Here is a 12,161-nt window from a genome sequence, read left to right as displayed (position 1 = left end):
CTCTGGGATGAATACCATCCGGTCCAGAAGATTTGCTACTCTTTAATTTTGTTACATTGCGCCTCAGGTTTATAGAGATTTCATTCAGTTTCTCTGAATTTCTTCACTATGGCTTTATCTTCTCTGAGTGCCCCTTTTACCCCTCTGTCATCTAGCAGTCCAGCCGATTCTTTTGCCTGCTTCTTGCTTTTAATATATCTTAAAAAAAAAAAAAAAAAGTGTTTACTATGTATTTTTGCTTCCAACATAATCTTTTTTTTCAAAGTCCCTCTTTGCCTTCCTTATTGGTGCTTTGCATTTGACTTGCCATTCCTTATTTTCAATCCTTCCATTTTCTGAAGGATTTTCTTTTAGCTCCAATAGCTTCCTTCACCTCACTTTTTAACCATGCCGGCTGTCGTTTGGTCTTCCTTCCTCCTTTTTTAATACACAGAATATATTTGGCCTGGGCTTCCAGGATAGTTTCACTGTTCATCTCATTTTATCATAGTCTCCTTTTTGAAAGTTAAATGCTAATGTATTGGATTTCCTGTGTGTACTTCAGAGCTGATATCAAATCTGATATTATGATCACTGTTATCAAGCGGCCCCATCACCATTACCCTCCTACACCAGATCATGCGCTCCACTAAGGGCTAGGTCTAGAATTTTTCCTTCTCTTGTTGGCTCCTGTACCAGCTGCTCCACAAAGCCCTGATGTTACATTTACCCAGTCAACATATTGGGGTAATTGAAATCGCCCATTATTATTGTGTTGCCCAGTTTGTTAGCCTCCCTAATTTCTGATAATATTTGTACATCCGTCTGTTAATCCTGGCCAGGTGGATTGTAGTACACTCCTTGGAATTTCAGTCCATGGGTAATTCCAAGATGTGTGTTGTTTCCTGCAGAATTTTCAATCTATTTGATTCAAGGCTCTCCTTAATATACAGTGCTACCCCTCCACCAATTTGATCCACCCTATCACTAAGATATAATTTGTACCCTATTGGTGCTCTGAATGTCTTGGTCTGACTCTCCATTTAGTGACCATTTTTTCCTCCTGGGACTGAATGCTGGATTCTCACCATCCCCAGCCAACCTGGGAAATGAAAAGCCCCAACCCTGGAATTAGCCTGGAACAATCTGTTCAGCACTTAAGTCTGAATTACTGGGAGGGGGAGGGGAGAGGAGACACGTAGCTCAAGGCATTTGCTTTTTCCTCTTAGGTTCCAGCACTGATGTCAGTGAGGACTGGGAGAAAGACTTTGATTTGGACATGACGGAAGAGGAAGTGCAGCTGGTTCTGTCAAAGGTGGAGGTGTCAGGAGAGGTAGGTTATGCTACATTTTGTATTCTGAAATTTAACAGCTGTTTAGCTTTTTGCGTCCAACTCAATTTATATCCTTATACATAGATTTAAAAACCCTATACTCATCCCCCTCTCTCTCCCACTTCTCTCAGTTAAGAACTGCAGCGATATTCCCCCCCACCCCCACCCCTCACATCCGCAACTAAGAGAGATGAGATTTTTATTCTGTAATTGTGCTCTAACCATAACTCCCCTGGAAGCTGATGCCACAGTTTGGGAAGGACCTGAGCTCCAAATCTTGCACAGTTTATCTCAGAATTGCCAAACGGCCCTGATTGGGCACATCCACTCTAGCCTGGTTCATAAATACTGCAGCCTGTTTGCCCTCCGCACCCTAAAAATCAAGGGTAGCCGCCTATACTGGATGCTAGGGATGCAACCCTGGGCCTATGCTACAGGGAGCCCCTAAACCTGCTTAAACCTGAAAGAGATTCAGCCTGCTGGTGGGCTTTGGGCCCCCATTCCAAGTTTCTGTATAGGGTGCCACATGTTTTACACTGGCCCTGTGATATTTTCAACAAAGTGGAAAGTGGCAATCACTGAAGATGTCTCATCTGTACTGCAGCACTCTGAATTGGCTGAAGGTGCCTCCTGTAGCTTCCCTGGGAATCCACACACAAACCACTACAATGGATTAGAGAGGTCACAAGTGCATGGACTGTAGTACAGAATGCTTCCATAGCATCCTATCAGACCAGTCCAGACCAATGGATTATGTCCCTCTACCAGCAGATAGAGACAGAGGAAGAAAAAGTACTTGCGACTTGCCCCTTAAGGGGTATTATATAACATAGAATGTTCAGTATTTCCTCTGTCTCCTAAGCAGATGGTGACGGGCTAACAGCCCTGCCCCTGACCAGCTTTATAAATAGTTTCAGTTGAGCTTTAATTACCCTTTTGGGGTTTTCTGCTCCTGAGCCAGTTTTATTCTGAGACTCGGGTTGAATTTGGGGGTGCCTATTTGCCTTGTTCTCCTGAACCAGCTTCTCATCTGTGTTCAGTTGAGTTGGGGATGCTCTTTTGGGCTTGTTCTCCTGACCCAGTTTAACACTGAGTTTCAGTTGAGTTGGGGTGCCTTCTTTGGTATAAGGTTCCTGTTGTGGCGGGGAGGCAGCTGTTTTATGGAGCTGAGTCCAGCACAGAGTGGAAAAATAAGCAGCGTGAGGATGAGGAGAATCCAGATGAGTATTAAAAATCAAAAATCACAGAAGAAGATTGGAATACTTTGCTGAAGCATCTGCTAATGTTTGGTAGACCCGATCCCAATCTATACTTTTAAAGAGGGTGGACAATAAAATAAAACCATATACAGTACTGGGCTCGTGGCTGTTTCTACCATTAATAGTTCGGAGAATAGAAGAGCGTTAGAAGGCAGTTCTTCAACCATCAGAGAAGTGGAAAATATCAAAGCCAAGCCCCCTTACCACTTCCCAACTCGCTGTTTCCTCCTTGGCCTCTGATAGGAAGAGTTCTTCATCGCATCAGTCATCATTGTGGGCTCGTGGTCCTGGTGGCTCCAGACTGGGCCCGAATACCATGGTACGCAGACCTTGTTCGCTTACTGCACGACACTCCACGGCGACTTCCGGTAACTCCGGATCTACTGTGCCAGGGCCCTGTTCAGATGGGAAATCCCTCCCGCTTTGGTCTTATGGCCTGGCTATTGAAAGGAACCGATTGAGAAATAAAGGGTTTTTGTAACCTGTGATTACCACGCTTCTACAAGCACGGAAACGGTCCACTTCGTACGCTTATGTCCGGGTATGGAAAATCTTTTCTTCGTGGTGTGAGCAGAAGACCGGTTCTCCCTTTCTGGCTTCGATTTCAGTGACATTGGATTTCCTCCAGGAAGGTCTTTTCTAAGGGTCTCACGTATAACTCTCTGCGAGTGCAAATAGCGATAGCTTCCTTTCGAGGTCGAGTAGCTGGATTCTCCTTAGCAGCTCACCCGGATGTGGCTCGTTTTTTACGAGGAGTCCTTCATCTACGTCCGCCTGTTAGGCAGCCTTGACCTTCTTGGCGGCTAAACCTGGTGCTCAGTGCTTTGCAGACGCCTCCCTTTGAACCTTTATAAAAGGCAATGGATAAGGACCTTACGCGTAAAGCTGTCTTTTTGGAGGCGATTTCCTCAGCTCAGCGCATTTCTGAACTGCAGACGTTGTCTTGTAGAGATCTCTTTTTGCAGTTTTCAGATTCGGGGGTCTCTATTTGGACAGTTCCATCCTTTCTTCCGAAGGTAGTTTCAGAATTCCATCTCAATCAGACTCTGTTTCTCCCATCATTTAGGAAAGAGGATTTTCCAGGGGAGTTTGCATCCCTTCGGCTATTGGGTGTCCGAAGGGTGCTTTTGCATTACCTTCAGGTCACCAATGAATTGGTGACCTGATCACCTCTTTGTCCTTCGTTTGGGGCCGCGGAAAGGTGAGGCGGCCTCCAAAGCCTCTATAGCGCGTTGGATTTAGGAGGCCGTTGCATCAGCGTATCTGTCACAAGGTCGAGAGCCACCTTTGGCTCTACGAGCTCATTCTACTCTAGCACAGGCGACGTCCTGGGCGGAGACCTCTACTCTTCATGTGGATGAAATTTGTCGAGCAGCTACATGGGCGTCTCGGCATACTTTAGTTAAACACTATCGCTTGGATGTCTCCTCCACGGAAGATGCGCGTTTCGGGGCTCAGGTGTTGGCGCGGGGGGATGTCGGCTTCCCACCCTTCTTAGGGTAGACTTTGGTACATCCCACCAGTTCCTGGATTCATCTGCTATTTGTGACAAGGAAGGTAAAATTAGGTCTTACCTGATGATTTTCTTTCCTTTAGCAACAGCAGATGAATCCAGGATCCCTCCCGTTAGCGGACTATTTTTTCCGCTGCTCTACACCTTCCCTCCCCCCCCCCCCCCCTCTAATGCAGATTGTCAGTTATGAAAAATAAAATAAATAAAAAGGAGACACTCTGCTTTGGCAGAAATTGTTGCAGCTTCGGTTCCATAGTTACAGTTTTCTAGTTGGTTCTCTTTTATTATAGTGAGGATGGGTATTGAGTTGATTGGCCTACTTCTACTCCTTTCGAAAGACATATACTAACTGATAGAGGGGCTGGCCATCTGCTTTGCTCCCAAGAGTTCTGTTATCGCTATCGCCACCTGCTGGTACATGGCCACAACCCACCAGTTCCTGGATTCATCTGCTGTTGCTAAAGGAAAGAACATTATCAGGCAAGACCTAATTTTACCTTGTATGTTGCATGTCTCCAGACTCAGTAAAATATCTGCATGGCACTAGCTACTAGGGTTATTACCTGATTGAATTAATTGGTCTCAAATTTTCTATATTGGCCATCAGGCAGATTTTGAGCACTGTTGCTTATCTATTCAAAATACTGAACATTGTGCTACATACCGGTGTTGCATACAAACCCTTAAGGCGCGAGTTGCAAGAACTATTTTCTCCCTCTGTATCTACTGGTAGAGGGTTGTCTTACCTGATAAGTTTCTTTCCTTTAGTCCTAACTTTTTATCTTGCTCTTTAAAACTGACGCACCCTCCTCATTGTGGCCCTACAATCAGCTAATTGAGAGAGCACAAACCTGCATTGAAAGGCTGATAAATGTGCCCTGTTCTTTCCAGCAGCTGAATCTCAATTAACCCAGCTGCTCTACCCAAAGGATGAAGAAAAGATTTAAACACTAGGGAGGAAGGTGGGAACCTCAGGAACTCCACAGCACAACTTGGGCAGAGAGCCATGGCATCTCCCTCCACCAGCACATTTGCTGTCAGTTCTTCAAAAACTGCTAGAGTGACCTGATGCGTCTTACCAGTTAACCCCAGATCTCAGCACTGTGCTAATAGCAACTCATCAACTAACGCAAAAGCAGAGGATCGATTCTGTTGTAAAAATATGCCTGGTGTCCTCGGCGTAGACACTTCTTTTAGAGATGAAACAACCCAGCCGATGAAGCACTGTGTAACCACACTCGAACCCTTTGACAAAAAAAAGGGAAAGTGTACACTGGTGTGTGTGTGTGTGTGTGTGTGTGTATATATAGGTAACACAAACCTAAATCCCAGCTTGGGCTTTTAAGTAGCAAGGTGATTGTATCCTCTGGAAGCAAGTACACCCAGGTGGCCTTCCTGAAGTGTTCTGTCCCCAACTGCTTCTACGTTATGGAGGAGGACGGGAGACCCTTTTGGCCAGTCTTGGTTGTGTAGCCCTTGACTGCACGCATTAAACTTAGTTGTGTAGGTCCCATAATGAAGCAGGGTGGGCTTGTCAGAAACCCGGGACTGGCTAAAATCTCTCTTCTGGAGCTCAGCAATTTGGCAGCTCTGGGCCCTGTGGTGCTATGGCAGTCGCGTAACACAACCCACCTTCCCGTCATACAATTGTCCTTAATAAAAGCTAAAGAATCAAAAAAAGCATGCAGGCTGTAATCCTCCCCCTTCTCCCATTCTATACCACCTCTCAATGGTCGACACCTCCAGTTTCCTTCCTTAAACCAGATCCACAGGGAAACGTGTCGCCTTCTGCCTCACGTCCTCCCTATGGAATTCTCTCTGTCCAACACTACGACTTGAGGCTTCCTATCCAAAATGTAGAGCCTCCCTGAAGACACAAGTATTTGAGAGAGCCTTTGGCTTATACCCAGGTGCGGACAGTGGTCTGAGGGTTCATTAACTTCTGCAGTCTGTCACTGTCTCCTTTTCTTGTCTTTGGCCTTTTTCCTATTGCAAAGTGGGAGCCTGTTATGTTTTAATGTAATGCTTATTGTACACTGCCTTGTTTTCTGTGAGGAAAGTTGGTATATTAAATAAAATAACCCATAAACCCTCCCCCCCCCCCCCCCCACCCCAAACAGTTTAGGGGGGCGACATTAAGCTTTGCCTTCCTTTTCCCTGGTTCCTGAATGACTAGCAGGACAACTTAGAGGACTTTTTTTGTTGCTTTGCACTAAAGTTGCTGTTTCTTCTTTGTAGCTGGAGGATGAAGACTGGGAAGACTGGGAATAAACATCGACATCTTTCCCACAGTTCCCTGAAGTTTCCTACTTTGCTGCTGAAGTTTTTCTCTTTGTGACTGCAGGTGTGAGGAGGTCTCTTCCTCAGATTCTAGAGTCCAGAAGTATTCCCAGGGCCTGCTCTTATACAACAGTAAGCGTGTGGTGAGGGCCAGAGCATGTTTGGGTCTGGGCAGACACTTTTTTTTTTTTTTCCTGGCTGGGCTTTGGAGAAAGTCATTCATATTGTTTCTCCACTTAGAACTTCCAGCCACATCTTCACAGTGCTCAAAGCATCTCTTCCCCCCCCCCCCCCCTCCTAGAAACACATGGAGCTTACCAAAGGACCTTTAAACTAACCAGCTGTGAGAAGCAGGCTGGACTGGTTCCTGACTTAGCTAAACACCCTGCACAGGCAACAGGAGCAGGCCAAGAAAAATGAAAATAACCTGGACCTTCTGTGAGATGTTAACCTGCCCCCTCCCTCTAATCAGTGCCGCTCAATGTGACTGACCCCCCTCAGCACTGGCTTTTCAGTGCTTGTGCTTGGCTAAGAAACTTTGTGTATTTAAAGATCTCATTATGGGAAATGAAGGAGGGATCTGTTGCATGAGGAACTTGAATCAGCCATGGGCTTGCCAGTGAAAAGACCAGAGGCATTTTGCTTTTCCTTTGTCCTTTCAGTACACAGGCATGATTGTCTCACCAAGTCAGTCTTGCCTTTATATAGCTTGTGATATTCGAGCTGTCTGTTTGGATTTTCTTCTGTGATGAGAAGCAATCTTGCTGCCTCTGACCTTCCCAAAGTTTTGCTGCTTTTGGATCCTGCATCTCATTTTGGACAGCGCTGGAGCATGTGCTGGTGGAGCCTGGGTCTGCTTTTAACTTCTGCCTGCCTGGGACCAAACAGATCAAGGGGGACTGGGCTGGGCTAGGAGGTGCCTGGAGCTAGGTCTGGCTTTGCTGCCTCCTCTTCCTATCTCTGCTACTTTCTGGTTGTCCTCTTTCCCCCACCTCCTACCCAGTTCAGCCCTCTTGCTTTGTCACTTGGAGCTGAAGCCCCTGAAAGAGCTGAAACACTTTCCCCCTTTCCCCCACCCCTACCCTGCCTTTTCTTGTAATTAGCCTTTAACCTTTGGTTGTTCACTATTATCTGTTAATTACAATACATCTCCTGGGGGCATTTTGTAGCGGAATATAAAGTAAAATTGTAAATGGCTGTTAGTTTTATAATTAAAACTTTATCCTGAATCTTTTATGAAATTGCAATTAACACCCATTAAAGAAATCACAGCCAGACATCTGCTTTCTTCCTTTGGTCTGTAAGAATGTTTTTTGTTTGTTTGTTTTTGGGGGTGGGGGGTGGTTGTCCAGTAGTAGTGGTGAATCTCCCACCTCCAGATACTTCTTGGTATTGTAGCTTTTCTTTCATATGTTCTGGTTTTATGTGGTGGGTCTAGAACATGAGCAACCTCTTGGCCTCTGATTGTCTGGTTGTATAGAGAAGCTGTAGGTGACCTGCTGCTGGGGCTCCTTTCGTTGCTGCCTTTGGCCAGAACTCAAAATCCAAAATAGGTCCTGAATTACTAGAACTCATACCACGTGTGTGCCCTATGTGCGATATTGGAGGGCTTGTGCCCATGGGGGTGAATGATCTCGTGCACTAGAGCAGAGGTATAGTGATGTTTTAAAAAAGAGTTTTGCATTCTCAAATGTTCTTTTTTTATTTATAAAGAAAATCACCATGCCAGGGTTTCTGATAGTTGCTGCTGGCACTTGGTTTTGGCTTCTTGAGAGCCAATGCAGGACTGAAAGTGTGAGAGGTGGCAGAATCGCACGTGTGGTGGTCTTTCAGCTCCTGCTTCCCTCAGCAGGGTGAGGGGGGGGGGGGGGGAATAGAAGCAAGAACAAAAGGGGGTGAGAATCAATAAACTTAGACACCCCTGCGTTTGTGGGGAAGAGAGTAGCAGGGATGCTGTTTACCCTTCTGGTAAACATTCATAAAGGGGCAGTAAACCATGGATGGCAGCTGACATCTTCAATGGATGGTCTCAGGATCATGTCGGGCTCTAGGAGCGTCCTGATGAGGTCTTGGCACTGGCTCGAAAGGCCCAGGTGCCTGGGGATGGAGACGCCTTTCTGCTGTTGCCATAGCATTTTGGGGATGTCTGTGTCATCAAAAGGTTGGGAGGCACACAGCATGACGTACAGAACCACCCCCAAGCTCCAGACGTCCCCTTTCTTACTGTCATAGGGCACGCCTTGGAGAACTTCAGGGGCAGCATAGGCTGTGCTACCACAGAAGGTGCGGCTCAGTTCTGTGTAAGAAAGGGGGAGCAATGTGGCGAATCCAAAGTCTGTCAGCTTCAAGTAGGTGTCTTTATGAAGCAAGGCGTTCTCGCATTTGAGATCCCTGTGGGCCACGCCATGGCTGTGGCAGTAGCGCACAGCCTCCACAAGCTGGTAGAAGAGCATCCTGGCACGACTTTCTGACAGTGGACCACTCTGCAGAACACAGTCAAAGATGTCTCCGCCTTCTGCCAGCTCCATCACCAGGTAAATCTTGCCATCGTCTGACTCCAATGTCTCATACACCTGGATAATGTTCTTGTGCTTCAGTCGCCTAACAATCTGCAGCTCCCGAGGCAGGAATCGTTGGATAAACTCTGAGGAGAAAGTCCAGCTACTCTGTTAGTACTGCAGGCTGCTAATCATAAGTAGATAACCATTGTCATACTGGGACAGACCGAAGGTCCATCAAGCCTAGTATCCTGTTTCCAACAGTGGCCAATCCAGGCCAGATCCCAAAACAGTACATTTTATGCTGCTTAACCTAGAAATAAGTAGTGGATTTTACAATGGTTTAATGACTTTCCTTTTAGGAAGCAATCCAAACATTTTTTAAACCCCGGCTAAGCTAACTGCTTTTACCACATTCTCTGGCAATTAATCACAGAGCCCAATCACACGTTGAGTGAAGAAATATTTTCTCAGATTCATTTTACATTTACTACTTTGTAGCTTAATTCTGTGTCCCCTACTCCTAGTATTTTTGGAAAGAGTAAACAATCCATTTTGCAAGTTTGACCTTGCATTGAATTGTTGTCGGCTAGGGCCGTAGGCTCCTTTCTATGCGAATTAATGAATGTTTCTCTTCCCTCATCCTGTGCTATTGGGACTGTAAAGCCTGGAAGCTCTCTTCCTTCAGCTAGCAGAAGGAGACAGCTGCTGTCAAATAACTAATGTGGGGTTTTGTTTTTTTATGTTAGGGGCTTCTCAGAGCAAATAGTTACAGCTGGGAAGATGATAAAGGGATGCGTAGCCATGGTCCTCAAGGGCCATGAGACTTCTACAATGACTATGCACGTGATTAATTTGCAAGTACTGCTTCCATTATAGGCAACTGGACCTCATGTATATTTGGAAATGTTGATAATCTTACTGGGTTGTGGCCCTTGAGGACTCTGATCTCTAGGGACAATTTAACATGTTCTGGACCTGGGCCAAAGCCAGTGAGTCAGGTTTTCACACTGCCTAAACATGCAGGAGATAGATTTGCATGCATTACCTGCGGTGTATGTAAATATGTCATGCATCTTCATTGTGAATATCCTATCTGAGGAAGAAGGGCAACCTTCGAAAGCTAATCAAGAAATGTATTAATTTATGTCCAATAAAAAAGGTTTCATCGTATTTTCTTTTCCATGTTTTATTTCTATTGAATATCCTATAAAACTGCCTGGCTGTGTGTGGCCCTAGGACTAGGAGAAGAGCCCCTGCTGCCTGCTTTTCTGTTTCATCTTCAAGCGTTGTAGCTCCCTAGCAACTTTGCCTGAGGGCCACATCCAGCCAATTAGATTTTCAGGATCTCCATAATGAATATGCATGAAAGCGGTTTGTGTACACCAGCGGTAGTGACATTTTGTCCTTTAGACTGTAAGCTCCTTTGAGCAGGGACTGTCCTTTGTTGCTCTGTACAGCGCTGCGTAAGCCTAGTAGCGCTCTAGAAATGTTAAGTAGTAGTATGTATATATTCATTGTGGATATCCTGCAGATGTAGCTGGCTGGGTTGTGTCCTAAGGACTGGGCTTGAGCATGTGGCCACTGTCACCTAGTGATGATTGCCTCTGTAATCCATGGTTGCAGTTCACTGGCTTTTATGGTATTTGTTTCCTGTGTTGTTTTAGGCTTAACCTGTGCTAGTGTAGGTTAAATTTCTCTCTGCTTAGTGAAAGCTGTAGCACCCAACTTTGGAGAGAAATGTTAATGGTGGACCAAGGCTTCCCTAGCTCTGAGCCATGGTCACAATAATACTTAGGGGTATCTTGCCTGCTTGGATTGTTCTTCAGGCACACAGATGGACTTGTTCCAAAAGTACAAAGACTAGGGGACACTCAAGGAAGTGACATGACAATATTTTAAAAATAAATAGGAGGAAATCTTTGCCACAGGATGTAGTAACAGTGGTTAGTGTAGCTGGGTTTAAAAAAGGTTTGGACAAATTCCTAGAGGAAAGGTCCATGGTCTGTTATTGAGACAGACGGGGAGCAGTAACTGCTTGCCCTGGGACTGGTAGTATGGAATGTTGCTGTTGATTGGGTTTCTGCAAGGTACTTGTGACCTGGCTTGGCCACTGTTTGGAAAATAGGATACTGGGCTAGATGGACCATTGGTCTGATTCAGTCTGGCTACTCTTATGTACTAAGTTACCGAGAGGTGGTGCAACCATCAAGTTAAAAAAGAAATTGTGCAAAACAGGCTGGCAGAGATGGGGTAGGCTGGAGCACAGATTGTGTTCAGTTAACAAGCAAAGTGTGACTCTTGGCTCCTTGTTCTCTTCCTCCCCAGGGCAATTTCTACATGCCTTAGTGACTTTGAAGTTGACCCAGGCCCTGGACTGGCTTTTAGTTGAAGTATAATCTTTAGTTCATGCCTTCTGGCATTGCCAAGACCTGCCTCCCCCCCCCCCCCCCCCCCCCTGCAGAAGTAGCCTAGAGCACTGGGCTGATAACCAGAGGAGCCTAGTTCACATTCCACTGCTGCGCATTTTGCCCATGGGTAAGTCTCTTAAGCCTGCATTGCACTAGGTACAAACTTTACATTATGAGCCCTCTGGGGACAGGGACATTGCCACTCACTTAGAGCTACTACTGAAGAGGGTGTGAGTTAAATCCAAATTAATAATAAAGTGAATAGCTTCTGTGCTTACTACATAAAACAGTTTAAAAGAAGAAAGCATCCTCCTGAAGCTAGACCTTTGCCCAAACCTTTCTGTGGGCCTGAGGGCGGTGTCATTTCACCCAGATCGGCTTCTCTTTCAGGTAGAGGGAGGAGGCTGCAAGGTCTGAGCCTCTTCCCTGGGAGTTGTATTATTACTCCGAAACCAATCTTACAGGGGGAAACCACATGCAACTGGATGAGGCTGGGGCTGCAAATGTGCTTGAGAAAAGCTTGCACTCCTCCCTCCTGACAGCTGGCCAGCTCCCTTTCACTTGTCTGCGTCATTTGGAGTTTCTCTTCTTACCTTCTGGTCCTTCCATCTTGTCTATAATTTTAATGGCCACTTTTCGCTGGTGTTTGGTGCAGAAAGCCTCTTTAACTTTGGAGTAAGTACCTTCGCCGATGGTTTTTCCAAGTTGGTAGCCATTGGCTAGCAGAAAGTTATCCATGCTGTCTCCTCCTCCTCCTCCTCCTCAGCAGGCCCCAGTCCTTCCAATCCCGGTCACCATGTCACCTCCGAGTCTAAGATTTCATCGTTCTCTCTCCTCCTCCGGACCTCCACCAGCTTTCTCCGAAATCAAAGCATTCCCAGGGCAGGA

At 45.9% G+C, this 12,161-nt stretch overlaps 2 protein-coding genes across 3 annotated transcripts in view; one reads left to right on the top strand and one right to left on the bottom strand.

Annotated features, from left to right (window-relative positions):
• BSDC1 (BSD domain containing 1) overlaps window positions 1–7,641 on the top strand; it is a 25,775-nt gene extending 18,134 nt beyond the window's left edge. The window contains exons 10-11 of one of the 2 annotated variants that reach the window (XM_030219646.1): window positions 1,209–1,312; window positions 6,323–7,641. In XM_030219646.1, the coding sequence (XP_030075506.1) occupies window positions 1,209–1,312; window positions 6,323–6,355 (137 nt within the window). In that variant the 3' untranslated portion in view covers window positions 6,356–7,641. Of the gene's footprint in view, window positions 1–1,206; window positions 1,313–6,322 lie in introns of those variants that run through there. The other variant, XM_030219647.1, reaches the window with a different exon arrangement.
• Window positions 6,592–12,161, bottom strand: TSSK3 (testis specific serine kinase 3). The gene is made up of 2 exons (XM_030219655.1): window positions 11,867–12,161; window positions 6,592–9,008 (listed from the first exon to the last, which is right to left on the bottom strand). The coding sequence occupies exons 1-2, from the start codon at window positions 12,009–12,011 to the stop codon at window positions 8,341–8,343; spliced, it is 813 nt and encodes a 270-aa protein (XP_030075515.1). The 5' UTR covers window positions 12,012–12,161; the 3' UTR covers window positions 6,592–8,340.

The sequence above is a fragment of the Microcaecilia unicolor genome, chromosome 11 (assembly GCF_901765095.1).
Source record: "Microcaecilia unicolor chromosome 11, aMicUni1.1, whole genome shotgun sequence".
Taxonomy (NCBI): Eukaryota; Metazoa; Chordata; class Amphibia; order Gymnophiona; family Siphonopidae; genus Microcaecilia; species Microcaecilia unicolor.
Note: the sequence above shows the minus strand (reverse complement) of the source record. Positions and strands in the feature narration are given on the sequence as shown.

Coding starts and splice junctions, on each gene's coding strand:
- TSSK3 (XM_030219655.1), bottom strand. CDS start 12,011: ATGGATAACTTTCTGCTAGCCAATGGCTACCAACTTGGAAAAACCATC. Junction 9,009..11,866: donor CAAGATGGAAGGACCAGAAG/GTAAGAAGAGAA, acceptor CTTTCTCCTCAG/AGTTTATCCAACGATTCCTG.